The sequence below is a fragment of the Anolis sagrei genome, chromosome 6, assembly GCF_037176765.1.
Source record: "Anolis sagrei isolate rAnoSag1 chromosome 6, rAnoSag1.mat, whole genome shotgun sequence".
Lineage (NCBI taxonomy): Eukaryota > Metazoa > Chordata > Lepidosauria > Squamata > Dactyloidae > Anolis > Anolis sagrei.
This window is the reverse complement of record NC_090026.1, coordinates 7,058,095-7,082,831: the sequence shown is the minus strand read 5'-3', so window position 1 is coordinate 7,082,831 and position 24,737 is coordinate 7,058,095. Positions and strand designations below refer to the sequence as shown.

Here is a 24,737-nt window from a genome sequence, read left to right as displayed (position 1 = left end):
CATCGGTTTCCAGGTGGAAGGTGATCCCGGTCAGGGTTGACTTGACATGCCTTCCTCTTGGCATGTTTCTCCCTTTCACCCTCCATTTGTGCCTCTTTGACTTTCACAGTACTGCTGGTCACAGCTGACCTCCATCTAGAGCACTCACGTGCCAGGGCTTCCCAGTTCTCATTGTCTATGCCAGAGTTTTTAAGGTTAACTTTAAGCCCATCTTTAAATCGCTTTTTCTGTCCACCAACCTTCTGTTTTCTGGGAGTAGAGTAACCGCTTTGGGAGATGGTGGTTGGACATTCACACAATGTGGCCAGTCCAGTGGACTTGGCGTATGAGCATCGCTTCAATGCTGGTGGTCTTTGCTTCTTCCAGCACACTTGTCCGCCTGTCTTCCTAAGAGATTTGCAAGATTTTTCGGAGGCAGCACTGACATAATTGTTCCAGGAGTTGCATATGGCATCTGTAGATAATCCACATCTCGCAGGGGTATAGCAGGGTTGGGAGGACAATGGCTTTATAAGCAAGCACCTTGGTATCCCTACGAATGTCCCGGTCCTCAAACACTCTTTGCTTCATTCAGAAGAATGCTGCACTTGCAGAGCTCAGGTGGTGGTGTACTTCAGTCTCAATGTTGACTTTTGTGGAAAGGTGGCTGCCAAGGTAGCAGAAATGGTCCACATTTTCTAACATTACACCATAAATCCATTGTAGACGGATTGGCTAGTTCCTGCTGGGAAAGCACTTTGGTTTTCTCAATGTTCAGTGAGAGGCTGAGCTTCTCGTATACTTCTGCAAAGGTGTTTAGAGTGGCTTGTAGGTCTTCTTCTGAATGCGCACAGACTACATTATCATCAGCATATTGGAGTTCTATAACAGATGTTGTGACCTTGGTTTTGGCTTTCAGTCTGCTGAGGTTAAATAGCTTGCCATCTGCCCAATAGATTATTTCCACTCCTGTGGGAAGCTTCCCATCAAAAAGATGACGTGTCATAACGATGAAGATCCATCTGCTGCACTAGTAGCAGCAACTGGTTAGCTATGAGCATCTTGACAGATCTTGTTAGGTAGCTAAAGTTAGACATGTGAATTGGAAGCTAACTCACCTCAATTCCTGTGAAATGACTTCTGCATGTCAGGATTTGACTTAACCAATGCTCTTTTTGCCCACAGTTTGACTTTGGCTCCTGGATCCCCAATGTCCCACCCACCATGCGGAGACCCCCGCCCACCAAGAAGGGGACCGCAAGCTTGGAAAGCATTCTTAATATCCTTCCCCCGGTCAACATCACTTGCCTTGCCTTGACTTCTCTGTGGCTTCTAAGCAACGAGGTGGGAGATCGGGTAAGCATCCATGAAGCAGAGGGAAGACAATGTTCAGTAATCCAACCCATAAAGAAACCCATGTTTCCTCTCAAAACTCCTCCCAGGTTTAAGACTAACCAGACCCTCTTGAATCCATCCTCAAATGGAGCCCTTGCCATGCTTTAAACTATATTTGTCTTACATGGGAATGCAAGAAATGTTCACCTTGGGTGCATCTACACCAGGTATGGTCGAACTTGGGCCCTCCAGGTGTTTTGGACTTCAACTCCCACAATTCCTAACTGCCTTAGGCCCCTTCCTTTCCCCCCTCAGCCGATTATGGATTTTTATGTACTTTTGGATCTTGTTTTCTTTGAGTTTATGGACTATTGTACTTGCAATACTGCTTAAGCGGCTGAGGGGGAAAATGTTGTGCACCAGAGCAGGAACACCTGTGACCTTAAACACCACACCAGCTTAGGAAAATAAGCAAGCAGTTTATTGAAGAATATATGTAGGTAAAGCAGTATTGCAAGTAAAATAGTCCATAAACTCAAAGAAAACAAGATCCAAAAGTATACAAAAATCCATAAAACGAGGTACCTGAATCCATGGAACTAGACAGCAGGAAAAATATCATAAACAAAGCTGAAGCTTGGCAAGAACTTGGTACATGAAACTAAGAGCACTTGAAAACAAGACCATGATTAATTTCAATCTTGACCCAAATGAGGCAACTCTTTCCCATGCATCAATATAAGGCTTTTCCAGGTTCCAAAAATGATAGGAAAGCATTTCTCTTGACCTTGCTACCAGATAATGGTTTGTTATCTTTCTTTTGCTGTAATTGAACAGACTGTCTTAATTTTGGCAGACTCTTTCTCTGTTTGCAGAAACTTTGCTTAACCTTAAACACCACACCAGCTTAGTAAAATCAGCAAGCAGTTTATTGAAGAATATATGTAGGTAAAGCAGTATTGCAAGTAAAATAGTCCATAAACCTCAAAGAAAGCAAGATCCAAAAGTACATAAAAATCCATAAAACGAGGTACTTGAATCCATGGAACTAGATAGCCGGAAAAATCTCTTAAACAAAACTGGTTTGGCGAGAACTTAGTACATGAAACTAAGAGCACTTGAAAACAAGATCATGATCAATTTCCAATGTTGACCTGAATGAGGCAATTCTTTCCCTTGCATCAATATAAGGCTTTTCCAGGTTCCAAAACTGAAAGGAAAGCATTTCTGTGCTGTTGCACGCAGGGCCTGTGCATAAGACTGTAGACAGGACATAAATTCTGCGTGTCCAACGGGACGCCGGGGCTGCCTCAGATTAAAGGCCTTTGGATTTCCTTAAACAAAGTTCTGTAGAGGCTTAAAGTAAGTCCAACAAAGTTCTTTATTAATGAAAACAAACAGGTACTTTAAGGCTTTCTTAATAGTCTATTGGCTCTCTTTCAATCTTGTCCACAGGGAACAGGCACTGTACATTAACTAATGAGGAAATCCTTAACTTCTAATCTGGGCAGTCTGTCTTTACCTCTGTTGGCGTGGAGCCCCTGCACCCGGTACCACACTGTGTCTGGCTTCCGCGAGTGACCCTTACCAAGCAGAGCTTTGTAGACTTCCAAGGGAAAAAGAATTCAGGTTTCCGTGATGGCTGACTGAAGTCCCTCAGCGAAGGAGCTGTAAGGCTGTATAATCCTCGGCCAAGCTATGGGACCTTTCTCCCCGGCCAAGCTGTAGAAGACGAAGCTTTCTACAGGAGCTCTTGGTATTATGTCCTGCATGGAAAGCTTCTCTGTATGGACTGAACCCAAAATGGCACCTATTCCCTCCAAAACCCCAAAAAGGGGGCGGGACCAGAGAACCTAACTATAATTGACAGGTGGCTTGTCCTATGATTGCAGCCAAAAGAAGCCACCTATCTGCAGAGTCCCTGAAACTTAGGACTACAACAAACTTTCAATGCAAAGCAAACAAAATTGGAGCTCCTGGTACAGCTGTACCTGCACAGTTTCTCTTGACCATGCTACCAGATAATGGTTTTTTAACTTTCTTTTGCTGTAAGTGAAGAGACTGTCTTAATTTTTGCAGACTGTCTCTGTTTGCAGAAACTTTGCTTCACCTTAAACTTCACACCAGCTTAGTAAAGACAGCAAGCAGTTTATTGAAGAATATATGTAGGTAAAGCAGTATTGCAAGTAAAATAGTCCATAAACCTCAAAGAAAGCAAGATCCAAAAGCACATAAAAATCCATAAAACTACGCACTTGAATCCATGGAATTAGACAGCAGGAAAAAATCTCTTAAACAAAACTGGAGCTTGGTGAGAACTTAGTACATGAAACTAAGAGCACTTGAAAAAAGACCATGCATCAATATAAGGTGTTTGCAGGTTCCAAAATTGAAAGGAAAGCATTTTTCTTGACCTTGCTACCAAATAACGGTTTGTTATCTTTCTTTTGCTGTAAGCGAACGGACTGTCTGAGTCTTTGCAGACTGCCTCTGTTTACAGAAACTTAGCTTTCTGTCTAAACTCTCGTTATTAGCTCTCTCTGAGCTCTCGTTATTTTCTGCACTTGACAAATTATCTTCAGGTAGTTGTTCTGAGAAAGGCTATGAAGGGCCCTTCTCAAGAATGCAGCCTTGGGAATCTAGGTTCTGGCCCAACTGAACTGTCTGAACGCATCTTCCCTTATGAACCTGCTAGGACTTTAAGATCATCCAGAGATGCCCTGCTCTCGATCCTGCCTGCGTCACAAACACGTTTGGTGGGGATGAGAGACAGGGCCTTCTCAGTGGTGGCGCCTCGGCTCTGGAACGCTCTTCCGGGGGACATTAGATCGGCCCCCTTCGGAAAAGAGTCTAGACTTGGTTGTTGGAGCAAGCGTTTGAAAAAGCAAGGTAAAAGACATAGAAATTGCAACGACTGGACGATGAGATGGGACAATTTTTTTTATTAAGAGACACAAATGATGTATGTTTTAATATTCTTGTTATGGTTTTACATTATGTGTTAATGTTTTTAAATATTTTATGGTGTTTTTGGGCATTGAATCATTGCCATTGCAAACCACCCTGAGTTGCCTTTTTTTTTTGGTTGTGTCAAGAGCGACCTGAGAAACTGCAAGTCGCTTCTGGTGTGAGAGAATTGGCCGTCTGCCAGGACGTTGCCCAGGGGACGCCTGGATGATTTGATGTTTTATCATCCTTGTGGGAGGCTTCTCTCATGTCCCTGCACGAGGAGCTGGAGCTGATAGAGGGAGCTCAGCCACCTCTCCCGGGATTTGAACCTGCGACTTGTCAGTCTTCAGTCCTGTTGGCACAGGGGGCGGTATACAAATACAGTAAATAAATAATAATAATAAAAAAATCTTCCTCTTTCTGAAACAGCTCAGGCCTCTCACCTGAGCTTAATTCAGGCCTGAGCAAACTCTCATCCCCAAAGCCACCATCAGTATCGTCTTTCCCATTCGGATCACGAAAATTGCATTAACATGAACACCAGACACAATCACAGGCTGAACAGGCAGACATACAACAGAAAAGGAAGGGGCCTGAGGTTGTTAGGAATGGTGGGAGTTGAAGTCCAAAACACCTGAAGGGCCAATGTTTGCACATGCCTGCCCTAGAATCACAATGGAGGACCTAGAGAAGCCCACAGAAATTTGGGGGGGGGGGGGGTGCTATATTTTTTGGGATCATTGCTAAGTGAAACTGTGGGTAATGAATCTGTGGATAAAGGGTTGGGGGGGATGGGGTCATATTGTCATTGAACAGGACCCTTCCAAACATCCATTGTTAATTATTTCTCCCAACTCTCTTCCAGAGACTATTGGGACACTTTCCAGATGAACATTTCTCCGAGACTGAGCCAAAGCGCCTTATAAGAGGCTTTCAGAGCCGCCTGGCCAAAATTTCTCAAGAAATTAATGAAAGGAACAAGTCACTGGCGCTTCCATATGAATATATCAATCCTCTTCGGGTCGAGAACAGCATCCAGATCTAGGACTCAGGGGATGATGTATGGATATTGTCTTTGCCTGGGCATGGATTGCCCATCATCCATCTCCAAGACGCTTGGTTATATGATGTGCCGAGCCACCATATTTCTCAACAACTCTTCTCCTGGGAAGTGGTGAGATTTTGCACAACTGTGTTTGGCTTTCTGGAGAGCAGGAACAGAGATGTCGGCACGAATGCGGTTTAATGTTGAACCCAAAGAACATTTATGGCCCTCAGGTTTGTCTTGTGGGCCTTTGATCTAATTTCAAAGGTCTTTGGTAAACAGACTTCAAAATCTCTTTATAATCTGTCCTTTCTCCAACAGCCTAAAGTTCAAAGGGTTTCAGAGACGGAAAATGTAGGTTTACTGGCTTTGGTTTCTGTTTCCCAAATATGGGCCAGTCTCCCTATCCCCTAAAAATGTTTGCCCAATGCCCACAATCGGTTTAACCCTTTACCGCCCCAAAATGCTCCTGGGTTGCTGTGAAAGTGTGCTAATAGTAGTCTTTCATGCTGCTGACATTGTTTTGGCATAGAAGACTTGACCTTCTATGCTGATGACATAGTCTTATGTTTGCTCTTTTTTATGGACGACATTCTGACTAATTCTGTAAATTCAGAAGCCAGAAAATCTTTACATCTGCGTTGTCAAAGGCTTTCATGGCTGGAATCACTGGGTTGCTGTGAATTTTACAGGCTGTATGGCCATGTTCCAGGAGCATTCTCTCCTGATGATTCACCTACATCTATGGCAGACATCTCCAGAGGTTGTGAGGTCTGTTGGAAACTAGACAAGTGAAATTTTTATATCTGTGGAATATCCAGGGTGGGAGAAAGAACTTTTGTCTGTTTGAGGCAAGTGTGAATGTTACAATTCATCACCTTGATTAGCATTGAATAGCCTTGCAGCTTCAAAGGCTGGCTGCTTCCTGCCTGGGGGAATCCTTTGTCCATAACCACATGCAAGTGGACAATGTCAATAGAAAGAAGGAAACCATGAACATGGACAAAATCTGGCTACCAGAATTGAAAAGCGTCTAAAATCAGGACAGTAAATAAAGAACAACACTCAGAAAACAGGGGAAATCCATACAAGAGTAAATCAGGGCCAGCTAACACCTCCCAATAAAGGATTCCCCCTGGTAGGAAGGAGCCAGACTTTGAAGCTGCAAGGCCATTAAATGCTAATCAAGTTGGCCAATTGCAACAGTCACACTTGCCTCAAACAGACAAGAGTTCTTTCTCCCACCCTGGATATTCCACAGATATACGATGGGTATTTTTTTAAGTAAGGTCCATTTTGTTGTAGACACAATTCAAAGATGGCCATGACAACGTCCATGATGAGGACCGCTCCAGTAACCCTTCTTTGATTACAGACAATTTGATTTGATCGCACACTCAAATCTTTGGTTTTTGTGGTCCTCTATTAGGAGTGTCAGGACCCAACGGGAGGACAGTTACCTAAACTTTAGGTGTTCAGAAACAATGTTGTAAAGCACTGATCTCGACACGTCAGGAAATTCGTTTGAGAGACCTGTTATTGTGAAGTGCCTGTTCTCACGAATCCTTGCTTCAACTGAAGCCACCAAATCGTTTGTAATCAAAGAAGGGCGACCGGAGCGGTCCTCATCATGGACGTTGTCACGGCCATCTTTGAATTGTCGTACCCACTTACGCACTTTGCTTTCACTCATAACAGTATCACCGTACACTTCACAAATCTGTCGATGAATTTCTGCAGCAGGCAGGTTCCTTGCTGACAAAAACCGTATCACTGAGCGAACCTCACATGCGGAGGGTGAGTTGATAGTCTTAAACATTTTTAAAGCACAGAACAGAACCGTACAGGTGAGCTACAGAGCGGAAACTGAGCACAGTTGTTCCCGAGGCTGCTGGTACACAACGCACTGCTCGTTGCGGTATGCGTGTGAACTACTAGTGTCTACAACAAAACGGACCTTACTTAAAAAATACCCCTCATATATCTCACTGGCCTACAGACTTTACAATATCTGAGGATGCCTGCCATAGATGTGGGCGAAACATTAGGAGAAAATGCTTCTGGAACATGACCATACAGCCTGGAAAACTCACCACAACCCAGTGATTCTGGCCATGAAAGCTTTTGACAATACATTCAAACAGATTATTGGTGAAAATGTGAGATCAGCCTCCCTTCCCTGAAAAGCAACTGCCTACTACTAGTTGTAACTTTTTACTTTATCTGAAATGCTTCTAGATTGCAGTGAAAGTGTGTTAAAAGTAAGTTTAGTCACCTTCTATGCTGATGACATAGTCTTATGTTCGCACTTTGCTGTGGACCGAATTTTAGCTGATACTGAGAAGGCAGTGGTCAGAAAGATTTCATTTGTCTTTGGATATTTTTCTAACCATTTTGACTCACTAATGCTACATAGAATTGCTTCCCCCCTTAAAAAAAAACCCTCACTTCTCCAAGCATTTTACCATTTTTTACTCCTCTATATTTCATATAATTGTTGCCTCTGAAAAAACTAAAATCTCTCCAAACATTTCCCCCCCTGAGAAAAGTAGAAAGTTGGATTGGCTTTCCAAATGTGCCATTGGGGATGCTGGGAAATATAATCCCCCAAAGGACTATGTGCTTTATTACAGACATGGGTAAACATTGGCCTTCCAAATGTTTTTGGACTTCAACTCCCACCATTCCTAACAGCCTCAGGCTCTTTCCTTTCCCCCCTCCGCCGCTTAAGCGGCGGAGGGGGGAAAGGAAGGGGCCTGAGGCTGTTAGGAATGGTGGGAGTTGAAGTCCAAAACATTTGGAAGGCCCAAGTTTGCCTGTGCCTGCTTTAATGCATGTTTAGTGCATGTTTGCACATGTGTTCCAGCATTGCGTGTTAGGAAAAAACATTAGAAAACATTTCTGGAGAATGATCTAAAATACCCTCTTAGGCAAGGAGCTGATGGACAGTCAAGTCAATGTTTTCAGAAAATGACTTTTAAGCTAATTCAGAACTAAGCTGAGAAGTAATCTGTGTGTTTGCTGTCGGGAAGGAGTCCGTCGATGTAAAATAACTTTGAAAATGCACGCACTTTCACAACGTCTCCTTTCTTTCTTTCCTTATACAATCCATTAGGCTGAAGCTAGACCTTGGAAAAGCTATGAGGGTTGAATGAAAAGTAATGCCTTCACTGGGTTGTTGAGGGTTTTTTCGGGCTATATGGCCATGGTCTAGAGGCATTCTCTCCTGCCTGCATCTATGGCAAGCATCCTCAGAGGTAGTGAGGTCTGTTGGAAGTAGGAAAAGGGGTTTATATATCTGTGGAATGACCAGGGTGGGACAAAGGACTCTTGTCTGCTGGAGCTAGGTGTGAATGTTTCATCTGACCACCTTGATTAGCATATAATTGCCTGACAGTGCCTGGAGCAAACTTTTGTTGAGAGGTGATTAGATGTCCTTGTTTGTTTCCTCTCTGTTGTCAAGGACATCTAATCACCCCTGAACAAAAGTTTGCTCCAGGCACTGTCAGGCCTTTATATGCTAATCAAGGTGGTCAGTTGAAACATTCACACCTAGCTCCAGCAGACAAGAGTCCTTTGTCCCACCCTGGTCATTCCATAGATATATAAACCCTTTTTGCTAGTTCCAACAGACCTACCTCTGAGGATGCTTGCCATAGATGCAGGCGAAAACGTCAGGAGATAGTGCCTTCCAGAATCCGAAAAAACTTACAACAACCCAGTAATTCCGGCCATGAAAGCCTTTGACAATACATTAATGCCTTCATCTTCGTAACTCCTCAACAGAGTGCAGTACTGGTATGCGGCAGATACTGGCTTGTTCAGTAGACCCTTCTCTACAGTTCAATTTTGGTGGGAAGCCTTAGCATTCCCACCAAAGCATGGAACCCTGCTCAGACGGTCGGCAATGTGACTTAAGCAACGTGCAGTCATTGAATTGTTGACAGGAGAAGGTGTCACCTCAACATCTTTAAACTTACTCGCCCAACAACGCACAGTACTCACATCAACACAATCACAATAAACAGCTTGCATTCTCTGATGAATCTCCTTTGGGGTGACACCTTCTGCTGTCAAGAATTCAGTGACTGCACGTTGCTTAAATCATATTGACCGACCGTCTGCGCAGAGTTCCATACTTTGCACTTTAACAACACAACTGTTCAATGCTAAGGCTTCCTGCCAAAATTGAACTGTAGAGGAGAGTCTACTGAACAAGCCAGTATCTGCCGCATACCAGTACTGCCGTCTGTGGAGGAGTTACAAAGGTGGAGGCATTACTTTTCATTCAACCCTCGTACTTTCTAGAAGACTAGAACTTCCAGAATCCCCTAGCCAGCCTGATCAGATTTCCTTCTTCTTCTAACCTGAAACCAAATAGTGTAATATATTGCAACTTTGAATAATGTGATGTTACTTTTGCACAATGTTTTTAAAATGGTGTAAATGATTCTGTGAATCTAAAAATTGATTTCATAAAATGTGAGGATGAGGGATACTTTTAAACAATATGTGAAGCTCGAAGACGTGGCAGGGACTGATTCCGTATGGCTCACGATGCATGTGTAGGTGTGGGCTGGCGGTCTGATTTTATGGTGTAATCCCTGATGTTTTGTGATGTTATTTTAATTAAGACCCCCTGAGGGTTGTTTTTATAAGTGGACGAACAATATGTGTTTTTAAAAATAAAATAATAAACTTGCCAAATCCAAGTGGCGTGCTCCCTTTTTCATCTATATAAATAAAAATATAATGTTCATTTCTTGGATTAACATAACTCAAAAACCACTTGATGAATTGCCGCCAAATTTATTTATTTATTTATTTATTTACTTTGCTTCTATACCGCTGTATCTCAAGCCCGAAGGCGACTCACGGCGGTTCACAAACAGTAAAAACAGTAGAAACAGCAGTGGTTCCATACAACATATAACAATTGACTTAACACATTATCCATAAATTACCAATAAGCAATTACAATGCACAATTATTACAAAAAACAACCGTACCCAATCTTCTCATCATAGAATCATAGAATCATAGAGTTGGAAGAGACCTCATGGGCCATCCAGTCCAACCCCCTGCCAAGAAGCAGGAATATTGCATTCAAATCGCCCCTGACAAATGGCCATCCAGCCTCTGCTTAAAAGCTTCCAAAGAAGGAGCCTCCACCACACTCCGGGGCAGAGAGTTCCACTGCTGAACGGCTCTCACAGTCAGGAAGTTCTTCCTAATGTTCAGATGGAATCTCCTCTCTTGTAGTTTGAAGCCATTGTTCCGCGTCCTAGTCTCCAAGGAAGCAGAAAACAAGCTTGCTCCCTCCTCCCTGTGGCTTCCTCTCACATATTTATACATGGCTATCATATCTCCTCTCAGCCTTCTCTTCTTCAGGATAAACATGCCCAGTTCCCTAAGCCGCTCCTCATAGGGCTTGTTCTCCAGACCCTTGATCATTTTAGTCGCCCTCCTCTGGACACTTTCCAGCTTGTCAACATCTCTCTTGAATTGTGGTGCCCAGAATTGGACACAATATTCCAGATGTGGTCTAACCAAAGCAGAATAGAGGGGTAGCATTACTTCCTTAGATCTAGACACTATGCTTCTATTGATGCAGGCCAAAATCCCATTGGCTTTTTTTGCCGCCACATCACATTGTTGGCTCATGTTTAACTTGTTGTCCATGAGGACTCCAAGATCTTTTTCACACGTACTGCTCTCGAGCCAGGCGTCCCCCATTCTGTATCTTTGCATTTCATTTTTTCTGCCAAAGTGGAGTATCTTGCATTTGTCACTGTTGAACTTCATTTGGTTAGTTTTGGCCAATCATCTCTCTAATCTGTCAAGATCGTTTTGAATCCTGCTCCTGTCCTCTGGAGTATTGGCTCTCCCTCCCAATTTGGTGTCGTCTGCAAACTTGATGATCCTGTCTTCTAGCCCTTCATCTAAGTCATTAATAAAGATGTTGAACAGGACCGGGCCCAGGACGGAGCCCTGCGGCACTCCGCTCGTCACTTCTTTCCAAGATGAAGAGGAAGCATTAGTGAGCACTCTCTGTGTTCGTCCACTTAACCAATTACAGATCCACCTCACCGTAGTTTTGCCTAGCCCACATTGGACTAGTTTCCTTGCCAGAAGGTCATGGGGGACCTTGTCGAAGGCCTTACTGAAATCCAGGTACGCTACATCCACGGCATTCCCCGCATCTACCCAGCTTGTAGCTCTATCGAAGAAAGAGATCAGATTAGTCTGGCATGACTTGTTTTTGATAAATCATCATCCAAGCGTAGTCCAGGTTCGTCGTCCATTGTTCCATTCCTATGTTCCATTACCAGATTGCACTAAATTACTCAAACGCCTGCACAATCATCCAGGTCTTCACCTTTTTGCGGAATACCATTAGAGATGGTGCTAGTCTAATGTCCGTAGGAAGGGCGTTCCACAGCCGAGGAGCCACCACCGAGAAGGCCCTATCTCTTGTCCCCGCCAGCCGAGCTTGAGAAGCAGGCGGGATCGAGAGCAGGGTCTCCCCGGAAGATCTCAAAGTCCTGGTGGGTTCATAGGCAGAGATGCGGTCAGATAGGTAGCATGGGCCGGAACCGTTTAGGGCTTTAAAGGCCAACGCCAGCACTTTGAATTCAGCCCGGTAGCAGATCGGTAGCCAGTGGAGTTGGCGCAACAGGGGGGGTTGTATGCTCCCTGCGCTCCGCTCCTGTTAAAATCATGGCTGCCGAGCGTTGGACTAGTTGGAGCTTCCGAGCTGTCTTCAAAGGCAACCCCACGTAGAGAGCGTTGCAGTAGTCTAAACGGGATGTAACCAGAGCGTGGACTACCGTGGCCAAGTCAGACTTCCCAAGGTATGGGCGCAGCTGGCGCACAAGCTTTAGCTGTGCAAATGCTCCCCTGGTCACCGCCGAAACCTGGGGTTCCAGGCTCAGCGATGAGTCCAGGGTCACACCCAAGCTGCGAACCTGCGTCTTCAGGGGGAGTGCGGCCCCATCCAACACAGGCTGTAACCCTATGCCCTGTTCGGCCTTGCGACTGACCAGGAGTACCTCTTGGCCACAAGACCCCTACTAACCCAATGAGTGACCATCACTAAAAAAAAATAATATGATTTTGACATTTGGGAGTTGTAGTTGCTGGGATTTATAGTTAACCTACAATCAAAGAACATTCTGAACTCCACCAATGATGGAATTGAGCCAAACTTGGCACACAGGACTCCCATGACCAACAGAAAATACTGGAAGGGTTTGGTGGGCATTGACCTTGAGTCTGGGAGTTGCAGTTCACCTACATCCAGAGAGCACTGTGGACTCAAACGATGATGGAGCTGAACCAAACTTGGCACGAATATTCCATATGCCCAAATATGAACATAGATGGAGTTTGGGGGAAGTAGACCTTGACATTTGGGAGTTGCAGTTACTGGGATTTATATTTCACTTACAATCAAAGAGGATTTCCCCAGGCAGAAATCAGCCAGGCTTTGAAGCTACAAGGCCATTAAATGCTAATCAAGGTGGCCAGCTAACACATCTCAACAAAGGATTCCCCCAGGCTTTGAAACTACAAGGCCATTAAATGCTAAATCAACGTGGCCACTGGCAACATTCACACCTACCTCAAGCAGATAAGAATTCTTTCTCCCACTCTGGACATTCCACAGATATATAAACCCAATTTTCCTAGTTTGCAACGGACCTCACAACCTCTGAGGATGCCTGCCATAGATGTGGGCAAAACGTCAGGAGAGAATGCTCCTGCAACATGGTCAGACAGCCTGGAAAGCTCACAGCAGCCCAGTGTCTACAAAACCTTTGTGCAGTGCTTCAAAAAAGAAATGTGGTTTTTTTTAAAACAATAATATTTTTGTCTTTAGATATAATCACAAAAATATTCTTCAGAAGCCCTGCTGATATATACCATACCCATAGAGTATAACTCTATACCGGTTTTCATTTTGAACTTTCTAATGCACTTCAGTTAGAGCTGTCATTATGACTCAATGACAACAACACTTCAAATTACATCATTTCCATCTGCATATTGCTGGTTGCTTTTGCTGATTTTGACCAATATCCTGCCATTTTAGCCACAATACAGAGGTATGGTGTGGCACGTGAGGATTTGTGTGGGGCTGACACCACAGGTTTCCACACTAGATGACACCAAACCTTGTGACACCACCGTAAAGCGGATGTGGCACTGCTGAGTGTCCCATTTTCTGCAAGGACCTTTGATGTTGTGGGGACTTGTGTTGTGGTGCCGTCACAGGTTTGCATCCAGCTTTTTTGTGATCTTTTTTTTTACACAGATGGTGTCTTGAGGTTTGCAGAGTGATGCAACATAACCGTCACTGTTCAGTTCTTGTCTCACATTTGAGGAAGCCAAGCAGAAGTCCCAGAAGATATTTGCCATAACTATCAAACTTGTGGCTAATAGGTTTCTTCTCCTCTAAGGGAGGAAGTCTCTGGGGCACACAGGGATGTCCTTGAGTGCATCCATATCAGGCATGGGCAAACTTCGGCCCTCCAGGTCCTTTGGACTTCAACTCCCACCCATTCCTAACAGGCTCCGGCCTTTTCCTTTTCCTCTTCCCTTTCCTTTTCAGCTGAGGGGTAAAAGAAAGGGTCCCGAGGCTGTTAGGAATTGTGGAAGTTGAAGTCCAAAGCACCTGAAGAGCCGAAGTTTGCCCATGCCTGATTTATATTGTAGAATGAATGCAGTTTGACACCACTTGAATGGCCATGGCTCCATGCGATTGCATTTTAGGAATTGTAGTTTAGTGAGGCACTACCCCTGTTTGGCAGAGACCTTGAGACCTTGGCAAACTAAAACTCCCATGACTTCAAGGCATCTGAAGTGGTATCATTCTACAATTTAGATCCTATGGAATCCTCTAGTTTTCCAAGGTCATTAGGCTTCTCAAACAAATAATAATAATAATCATCATCATCATCATCATCATCATCATCATCATCATCTTTATTTGTACCCTGCCACCATCTCCCCCAACAGGGACTCGGGGCAGCTCACACAACAAATTACAATAAAATACAATACAAATTACAATAAAATAAAATAGACCACATTGCAATAAAGTACAAAGCATATAAATACAATAAGCAATATACAAAGGGTGCTAGCACCTCACCAAATTGCAACTCCCACAATCCCATCGCATTGAGCCATGGCAATTAAACTAGTGTCAAACTACATTCATTCTATAGTGTAGATGCACTCCTAGTTCTTCCATAATTTCTCAAACCCATACACAAACCATATTATACTATGTAACAAAATTTGAAAAAAACATCTGTTCCTGGTTTGGAAGTATTATTTCCTGTTTAATTGTGCAGTACGTACTTTGAAAGTAGTTGCTCTACACCAGAAACTTTGTTTTTATGATTGGCACAAATTGGTTGGAATTGGTTGAGACTCGATGAGATAGTCATTGAAAAAGTATAGCAAAGTGTGTTGCAGGATGTCCCACCAAAACAAAGTTTTTGCAGTTTAATAAATGTTTCTCATGTTTTTATGTTATGAGGGGTGTTCATTAAAGATTATTTATTTATTTATTTATTTACTTTGCTTATATACCGCAGTATCTCAAGCCCGAAGGCGACTCACAGCGGTTCACAAACAGTAAAAACAGTAGAAACAGCAGTGGTTCCATACAACATATAACAATTGACTTAACACATTATCCATAAATTACCAATAAGCAATTACAATGCACAATTATTACAAAAAACAACCGTACCCAATCTTCTCATCATCCAAGCGTAGTCTAGGTTCGTCGTCCATTGTTCCATTCCTATGTTCCATTACCAGATTGCACTAAATTACTCAAACGCCTGACCCACTTCCTGTGGACTGAGAGCAATGAAACTTGGCACAATGTATTGTCGAAAGCTTTCATGGCCGGAATCCATGGGTTGTTGTAGGTTTTTCCGGGCTATATGGCCATGTTCTGGAGGCAATTTTTCTCCTGATGTTTCGCCTGCATCTATGGCAAGCATCCTCAGAGACCTCATTACCTCTGAGGATGCTTGCCATAGATGCAGGCAAAACGTCAGGAGAAAAATTGCCTCCAGAACATGGCCATATAGCCCGGAAAAACCTACAACAACCCAAACTTGGCACAGTTATGAGTCCTTCTGTCCATCGGTGCCACTCAGGAACACACACGTCTCCCATCTTTTTAACCAGCTGTAGACACTTTGCTTGTTGAAGTCGACAGGTTGCTCCAAAAGCTACATTGTGACTTTAGAAATCAGAGTCTCCTCATCTGAAAAAGGCTTGCCATTCAAAAGAGGTGGAAGTCCGATGGTGCAAAGTCGGGTGAATAAGTGGGATGCGGGAGAATTTCAAAGCCACAGGAGCATGCTTCTTCCATTAGGGCAACACGTGAGTCTTGCAGAAGGCGGACACCTTTGGTGAGGATACCACGTTGTCTCTTGGTTTCAATGGCCTCCCACAATGTTCACAGCAGAGAAGCCTAGTCTGCCCCAGTGATCATGGAACCCTTTGCTAGGAAATCCATAAATCCTACTCCATACTGGTCCCAAAATACTGTGAGCATGACCTTGCGGGCCAAGAGTTGGGCACGTGCCTTCTTTGGAGGCGGTGAGTCATGATACTTCCATTGCATTGACTGGACTTTAGTCTCAGGATCATAGCAATGGACTCAGTTTTCCTCCTGTGTGATCTGTCTGTTGAAAAAGTCCTCCTGGTTTCCATGGCACACCATTGTCAATAGAGCCTGAGAGCATTCGACTCCTTCCTGCTTCTGGAAAAGTGTGAGCAGCAGGGGGACCCAGCAAGCAGATATCTTATGCATGTGAAGATGGTCTTTCCACGGATCCCACACTAATCTTGACATTTTGGTCTAAAGGGGGTGAATGATTATGTGGTGATTTTCCAAAATGGTAATCTCCACTTACTGGATGGCATGTTCACCAATAGCAGAGTGGGGACACCCTGGAATTGGAGCTATTTCCACCAAAGTCCAACCACATTGGAACTCAAGGTGCCAGTTCTTGACTCCATTATATGATGGGGAATCCTCACCATAAACCTCTTTTGTCTCATCGAATGTCTCTTTTGGTGTGCGGTCTTTTGAGGAAAGGAACTGGAGGACTGCTTTGTCTTCCATTGGGTCCATTCTCAAACCTCACACCACTTTTGCACCTGTAAAATTAAAACCGTTATCAGTTCTGAGTTTTAAATTGGCACATAACCTATAGAGACTTATACCATTGTACGTGTGCAGTTTCATTAAACATCGAGAAAACCAAAGTGCTTTTCCAGCAGTCACCAGGCAATCCCTCTCCAATGCCAGAAGTACAGCTTAATGGTGTAACATTAGAAAATGTTGACCATTTCCGCTCCCTTGGCAGCTACCTCTCAACATTGACACTGAAATACAACACCGCTTGAGCTCTGCGAGTGTAGCATTTTTCCAAATGAAGCAGAGAGTGTTTGAGGACTGGGACATCCATAGGGATACCAAGGTGCTTGTTTATAAAGTTATTGTCCTCCCAACCTTGCTATACACTTGCCAGACGTGGACAGTCTACAGACATCATATGCAACTCCTGGAATGATTCCATCAGTGCTGCCTCCGAAAAATCCTGCAAATCTCTTGGGAAGACAAGCAGACAAATGTCAGTGTGCTGGAAGAAGCAAAGACCACCAGCATTGAAGCAATTGTCCTCTGGCATCAACTCCAATGGACCGGCCACGTTGTCCGGATACCTGACCACCGTCTCCCAAAGCAGTTGCTCTACTCCGAACTTGAGAACGGAAAGCGGAATGTTGGAGGACAGGAAAAGAGATTTAAAGATGAACTCAAAGCCAACTTTAAAAACTCTGGCATAGACACTGAGAACTGGGAAGCCCTGGTCCTTGAGCACTCCAGCTGGAGATCAGCTGTGACCAGCAGTGCTGTAGAATTTGAAGAGGCACAAATGGAGGGCAGAAGAGAGAAACATGTCAAGAGGAAGGCATGTCAAGCCAACCCTGACCGGGACCGCCTTCCACCTGGAAACCATTGCCCTCTCTGTGGGAGAAGATGTAGTTCAAGAATAGGGCTCCACAGTCACCTACAGACCTACCGCCAGAACATCATCCTCGGACTATGAGGGATCGCCTAAGTAAGTAGTGCAGTTTCAGCATCCTGTGATAAATAGAAGTGTGTCAGGGGACATCTTTAATGAACACCCCTCGTAGAACCAATTAGGAAATGAAATTTATAACCCAGGAACAAATATGGTGTTACATAATGTTATCTGCCCTATTTTGGTTTTCATTTGTGACCACTGTTGATGGCCTTCCATGATATGATTTCTCAACCATTGGTTTGGCTTCTATAAACCTTGTCACCCTTCATTGCACCAATTGCACATTAATTGCCACCTCACCTTTCACATTTCTGTACTTTCTGCAGATATGGCAATATTTCACCCTTCTTTGGTTAATATGACAGGGGTTTGTTCCTGTTTTAAACAATTGTTGTGTTTGCTGGCATCATCGCATCACATTTGGAGTCATAGTTTGAACTGAAAGGATATGCAGACATTACTTCAGTATGACCCACACACATATATGCATTTCCTGGTTGCTTGCTTTTGAGTTTATTTGTGACTCACGTCCTACGTCTACCTTCCTTCTTTCCTTCCATCCTTCCTTCCCTCTTTCCTTCCTTCAATAGGCTTTTAGGACATGAAATCCACTTCTTTGTAGGGCACAAAAAGGGCAATTATGGGATTGGAGAGGAATTGAAGGCTGCAAGAAAAAGAGCCTTTTGAGAGCTCCTTATATGGACAATTATCTCATTACTTTCATTTTTTAAATACTAACTAGCTTGGGCAAGGTTGTGGGTGAACTACAACTCACATCATGCCAGGTTCACCCCCCAAAAAACTCCATTACTACTTAAAGTTTGTTATGTTGGGAAAGTTTGCTGTAGATACATCATTGGTGGGGTTCAGTGTGCTCTCGGCTGTAGGATAAACTACAACTCCCACTATGGTGAGTCAGTCCCCTCCAACCCCTCCAGTAGGTTCAGTTAGTCATGGGGGCTATGTGTGCCAAGTTTGGTCCAGGTCCATCATCAGTGGAGGTCCGTTTCTCTGGTTGTGGGTAAACTACAACTCCCAGGAAGGAAGGTCAGTTCCCCCAAATCCCTCCACTAATCAAATTTCGACATATCAGGTCTGTGTGCCAAGTTTGGTCCAGATCCATCAGCGTTTAGGTTCACTGTGCTCTCTGGATGTAGGTGAACTACAACTTCCCCAAATCAAAGTGAATTTCCCCTAAAGACCTCTAGTATTTTTTGCTGGTTATGGGGGCTCTGAGTGCCAAGTTTGGTCCAAGTTTGGTGGAGTTCAGAGTGTTAATTGATTTCAGGTGAACTATAAATCCCAGTAACTACAACTACAAAATGTCCAGGCCAATTTCCCTTAAAACCCACTAGTATTCAAATTTGGGAGTATTGGGTATGCATGTCAAGTTTGTTCCAGATGCATCATTGTTTGGGTTCATAGTGTGCTCTAGATGTAGGTGAACTACAACTCCCCTACATCCTTCAAAAGACCTGCAGTATTTTATTTTATTTTGCTCATTGGGGTCCTGTGTGCCAAGTTAGTTCCAGGTCCCTTGTTGGTGGAGTTCAGAGTGATCTTAGATTGCAGGTGAACTATACATCCCAGTACCTACAACTCCAATAAATCATGGTGAATTCTCCCCAAACATCTTGAGTATGTTCAGTTGCTGATCAACTGTATGTCATAGAAAAGAATAGGAAAGGGTTATGGGAGAGGGAGTGGGTGGAGTCATGCAAATTCCACACCAGAGGAGGGAGTAAGGAACACTGGGATGTCTGTGGTGGAGGAAAAACAGAAAATCTAGGCTGAAATTGTCCCTTTATAAAATCCTTCACTAGGGCAGTGGGCAGGATTGTGTTTGTGGAGAACATTGACAGGGCTCTTGGGCATGTCCATGGCGCTCACTATGTCATTGGAGGGAGGGCTATTGGTGTCTTCTGAGTAGTGGAAACACATCTCACCACGCTAAAACAGTGGATGTGGCTCTTAATGAGACATGCCGCATTATCACGGGGTGTCAGTGCCCTACACCACTGGAGAAATTACACTGTCTAGCCGGTATTGCACCACCTGACATCCGCCGGGAAGTAGCAGCCAATAGTGAAAGGACCAAGGCAGAGACATCTCCAGCTCATCCTTTGTTTGGGTATCAACCAGCACGTCAACGACTTAAATCTAGAAATAGTTTTCTAAGATCTATAGAGACACTCGCTGGAACACCTCAGCAAGCGAGAGTCCAAAAGTGGCAGGCTCAAACCCAGAACCTCAACCAATGGCTGATACCAAATGAGAGACTCCCCCCTGGGCACACAGAGGACTGGACGACTTGGAAGGCACTGAACAGCCTGCGCTCTGGCACCACGAGATGCAGAGCCAACCTTCAGAAATGGGGCTACAAAGTGGAATCCACAACATGCGAGTGCGGAGAAGAGCAAACCACTGGCCACCTGCTGCAATGCAACCTGAGCCCTGCCACATGCACAACGGAGGACCTTCTTGCAGCAACACCAGAGGCACTCCAAGTGTCCAGCTACTGGTCAAAGGACATTTAATCAACTACCAAACTCACAAATTTTGTATTTTGTCTGTTTGTTTGCTTTGTTCTGTTAGAAATGTAATATAATTGACTGGTTGCCCTGACACGACAAATAAATAGTGGGAACTATAGTTATTTATGGAAGTGTGCGCTTTTCTGTGTAAGTGGACATCCCAGCCACACACAATCATAAATATTTTCATTATTATTATTATTATTATTATTATTATATATGTATGTGTATAGATTTCCCACCACTCATTTAATGAAGTGGAAAAAAGAATGACTAAATATTTAATAATAATTCTTTTTCTTTGTTTAGCACCAAGCTATTGTTTAACATCTACTGATTAAGGTAGTTCAAGAAATTATGATAGAGAGATTAATAAAAGAGAAAAATAGGTTTGAACAATAAACCTATTGGGGAAAAAAGAGCCTTGTTCTGCTATCATTATGCTGATAAGTTAGAAGAATGCAAAACAGGCACTAGAAAATGGCATGAATTGATCTGCATTTTGTTTGCACTACCTTGCCAATGCTTGAATGTTAAGAATGGGAGTTATACATCCATCAGGATGGTGTTGGATTGCAACTCCCAGCATTCCTTTCCCTGGGCTATGAGGAATTAAGACTGCCAGCAGTTGTAGTCCAACCACACTTGGACCTAACATGTCCTTGGAATATGATGATGATGATAATAATGATAATTATTATATATGCACACACACATATGTAAACACAAGAGCAAATGGTTGCACTACCCTACTTTGCCTCTAGATGGCCCCCCTCTCTCTATGTATTTGTCTTATGCTTTGAGGTTTTGCAACTTGCTTTGAAGTTTGGAACTAGTGAAAAACAAGGAAAAACAAGGAGCCTGGATAAGGGAGAGGCAAAGCTGGAGCAATTAACTTTTAAAAGCCTGAAGAAGAAAACCACATACATGAGCCCACCACTATGGTTGGACTACAGTTCCCATCATTCTTTACCATTGGACAGGGATGATGAAAGTTGCAGCCAGAGAGCACCTAGAGCAACATTTCTCAACCTGGGGGTCAGGACCCCTAAGGGGGTCGCGAGGCAGTGCCAGAGGGGTCGCCAAAGACCATCAGAAAACACAGTAAAACAGCAGAGAGGAAACAACCAGGCACATCTTAACACCTCTCAACAAAAGATTTTCCCAGGCTCAGCCAGGCCTTCAAATGCTAATGAAGGTGGTCAGTTGAAACATTCACACCTAGCTCCAGCAGAGAAGAGCTCTTTGCCCCACTCCAGCCATTCCACAGATATATAAACCCATTGTCCTAATTCCAACAGACCTCACTACCTCTGAGGATGCTTGCCATAGATGCAGGCGAAACGTCAGGAGAAATGCCTCTAGAACATGGCCCTATAGCCCGAAAAAACCCACAAGAACCTATTTATTTTCTGTTGGTCATGGAGGTTCTGTGTGAGAAGTTTGGCCCAATTCTCTCGTTTGTGGTGCTCAGAATGCACTTTGATTGCAGGTGAACTATAAATCCCAGCAACTACAACTCCCAAACGTCAAGGTCTATTTCCCCCAAACTCCACCAGTGTTCACATTTGGGCATATTAAGTATTTGTGCCAAGTTTGGTCCAGATCCATCATTGTTTGAGTCCACAGAGCTCTCTGGATGTAGGTTAACTACAACTCCAAAACTCAAGGTCAATGCCCACCAAACCTTTCCTGTATTTTCTCTTGGTCATGGGAGTTTTGTGTGCCAAGATTGGTTTAATTCCATTATTGGCTGAGTTCAGAATGCTCTTTGATTGTAGGTGAACTATAAATCCCAGCAACTACAACTCCTAAATGACAAAATAAATTCCCCCCCCCCCCCAACCCCACCAGTATTCAAATTTGGATGTATTGGGTATTTGTGCCAAATTTGGTCCAGTGAATGAAAATATATCCTGCATTTTAGATATTCACATTACAATTCATAACAGTAGCATAATTACAGTTATGAAGTAGCAACAAAAATAATGTTATGGTTGGGGGTCACCACAACATGAGGAACTGTATTAAGGAGCTGCGGTATTAGGAAGGCTGAGAAACCTAGAGGAACACATCGTTCCTTCACTGACCATACACCATGCAATTAGTTGGTCCCATGTCAGTGGGGTGGGAAGTCCATTCCAATTGAAAAGCTTGAAATTTGGTGTGATGGGTGCTGTAGTCCTCTGAGCAGAGGTCAGGAGACAATGTAAGAGGCCTAGAGGACAATGCCTCTAGGTCAGTGGTTCTCAACCTGGGGTCCCCAGATGTTTTTGGCCTTCAAATCCCAGAAATCCTAACAGCTGGTAAACTGGCAGGGATTTCTGGAAGTTGTAGGCCAAAACATCTGGGGACCCACAGGTTGAGGAACACTGCTCTAGGTTTTCCCAGGATCCTGGGCATTGCAGTTTCCAAAGACAAAGGTGCCATCTTGTCAACAAAGAAGCTCAGCATGAGGTTTTGAAGCCAATTGATTAAGTCCTATCACAGAACAGCATAGTTGAAATTGCTACTAGATTTAGAACCTGAAATCTTGAGAGTACCTCTTATGGTGTTGTAGGTCCCATCTACACTGCCATTATATTGTCAGTGTAGAGCAGTGGTTCTCAACCTTCCTAATGCCATGACCCCTTAATACACTTCCTCATGTTATGGTGACCCCCCAACCATAAAATTAGTTTCGTTGCTATATCATAACTCATTTTGTTGCTGATATGAATAGTAACAGATCGGGGGAGGGTATTGGTTTTGTCCTGTGGGAGTTGTAGTTGCTGGGATTTATAGTTCACCTACAATCAAAGAACATTCTGAACTCCACCAACAATGGAACTGAATCAAACTTGGCACACAGAGTTCCCATGACCAACAGAAAATACTGGAAGGGTTTGGTGACCACTGACCTTGAGTTTTGGGAGTTCTAGTTTACCTACATCCAGAGAGAACTGTAGACTCAAACAATGATGGATCTGGACCAAACTTGGCATGAATTCTCAGTATGCCCAAATGTAAACACTAGTAGAGTTTGGGGGAAATAGACCTTGACATTTGGGAGTTGTAGTTGCTGGGATTTATAGTTCCCCTACAATCAAAGTGCATTCGAACCCTACCAAGGATTGAATTGGGCCAAACTTCCCACACAGAACCTCCATGACCAACAGAAAATAGTGTTTTCTAGTAGTCTCTGGTGACCCCTCTGACACCCAGACCCCCAGGTTGAGAAACACTGGTGTAGAGCCTCATGTAATGCAGACCAAATGGCATTGGATTATATGAGTCGACACCAGGCATGAGCAAACTTGGGCCCTCCAGGTGTTTTGGACTTCAACTCCCACAATTCCTAACAGCCAGAGGTTTGCCTATGCCTGTTTGCCCTTTCAGGAGGCACAAGAGCAGCCCGGTTTGCTGCATCAGGATGTTTTATGCAACAGCAGAACTTCACAACAGAGTAGAAGAACCCCTTTGGTCCAAGGAGTTGCACAAGGGAAGTGAAGACACATGTTTTTTGCCCCAGGCGGCCCAAGCGGATCTGTTGGGAGGTTGCCCAACTGGAAGCTCAGACTGGTCCCAGTAGGGCCCTGCCCATTTCGGAGGAGGAGCCCAGACTGCCGGCTCCGGGGCTGAGGCAAACCCAAGTCAAGCTCGAGAGGCTGCTCAGACCTGTCTTGGAGCAAGCGGCTTCAGACACTGCACCCCTTCTTCTCTGTCTCCCCCTTTGTGTCTTCCTCCAAATGGCCACTTACAAGGTCCAGGTGGCCACTGGTGACTACATGCTAGCTGGCACCTACAGCAGCATTTCCATCACTCTGGTTGGCACCCGAGGCGAGAACCCCAAACATCGGTTGGATAACCGGGGAAAGGATTTCGTTCGTGGGGCTGTGAGTATGATCTCCAAAGGCCTTTGCCCTTTGACTGGGAGGGTCACATGGGCAACAAAACTGGACACCTGGATGGTCCAGATGGGTCTTGAAAGTCCAGTTTCTTGGACACCACGGTTCCTAGATGCGCCAAAAGGCAATTTCCATAATTGCCAGACATCTGGACAGTGCTAGGATGGGTGAGCAGGGCAGTTGTATTCAAAGCTTGCAATTCACTAAGGGGAAGGGAATATGCTGGCTACAAGTTCCATAATCCCCAGGCAATATATCCAAGCACATCTGGATAGGACCAGATTGGGTGGGCAGAGCAGTTGTGTTGAAAGGTGGCAAGCTGCATTGGGACCTCTTGTCTCGATAAGAGTTGTTTCAGAGCAGAATTGGTGTATCGAACTACAAGTTCCATAATTCCCATACGGTGTCTCCAAGCACATCTAGACTGCACCAGGTTAAATATGCATGGCAGTTGTGTTAAAAGATTCATGGGAACACCTCAGAAAATTCATGACCGCATCAGACTACAACCCTCATAATCCCCTGACAGTAAGTTCCCATGTCTGAGAGTGAAATAGGTTGTCTTAAGTTGTGGTGAGGTTTTACAGCAGAGCTCGGTTGCATCCACACTGTAGAAATAATGCAGTTTGACACCACTTTAGCTGCCATCGCTCAATGCTATGCTACCTGGGAAGCTGCAGTTTTAGCCTTGACAAAAAGCACTGCTTTTTCTCCAAACTACAGCTCACAGAGCATTGAATTATGGCTGTACAAGTCAAGCTGCTTCAATTCTACAGTGCAGATCAGTAGTTCCCAACCTTTTTTTTGCCTAGGGACCACTTAACCAGGGATCACTTAACCACTAACTCTCCAACATTAGTACCAAAAAGGGTTATGAATC

General features: G+C 44.1%; 2 protein-coding genes across 2 annotated transcripts in view; both read left to right on the top strand.

Moving 5' to 3' along the window:
- LOC132777575 (polyunsaturated fatty acid lipoxygenase ALOX15B-like) overlaps window positions 1-6,089 on the top strand; it is a 39,889-nt gene extending 33,800 nt beyond the window's left edge. Inside the window, exons 15-16 of the mRNA XM_060779934.2 lie at window positions 1,165-1,335; window positions 5,129-6,089. Coding sequence (XP_060635917.2) covers window positions 1,165-1,335; window positions 5,129-5,308 — 351 coding nt within the window. The 3' untranslated portion in view covers window positions 5,309-6,089. The remainder of the gene's footprint in view (window positions 1-1,164; window positions 1,336-5,128) is intronic.
- Window positions 6,090-23,603: 17,514 nt separating this feature from the next.
- LOC132777574 (arachidonate 12-lipoxygenase, 12R-type-like) overlaps window positions 23,604-24,737 on the top strand; it is a 30,759-nt gene continuing 29,625 nt past the window's right edge. Inside the window, exon 1 of the mRNA XM_060779933.2 lies at window positions 23,604-23,845. Coding sequence (XP_060635916.2) covers window positions 23,699-23,845 — 147 coding nt within the window. The 5' untranslated portion in view covers window positions 23,604-23,698. The remainder of the gene's footprint in view (window positions 23,846-24,737) is intronic.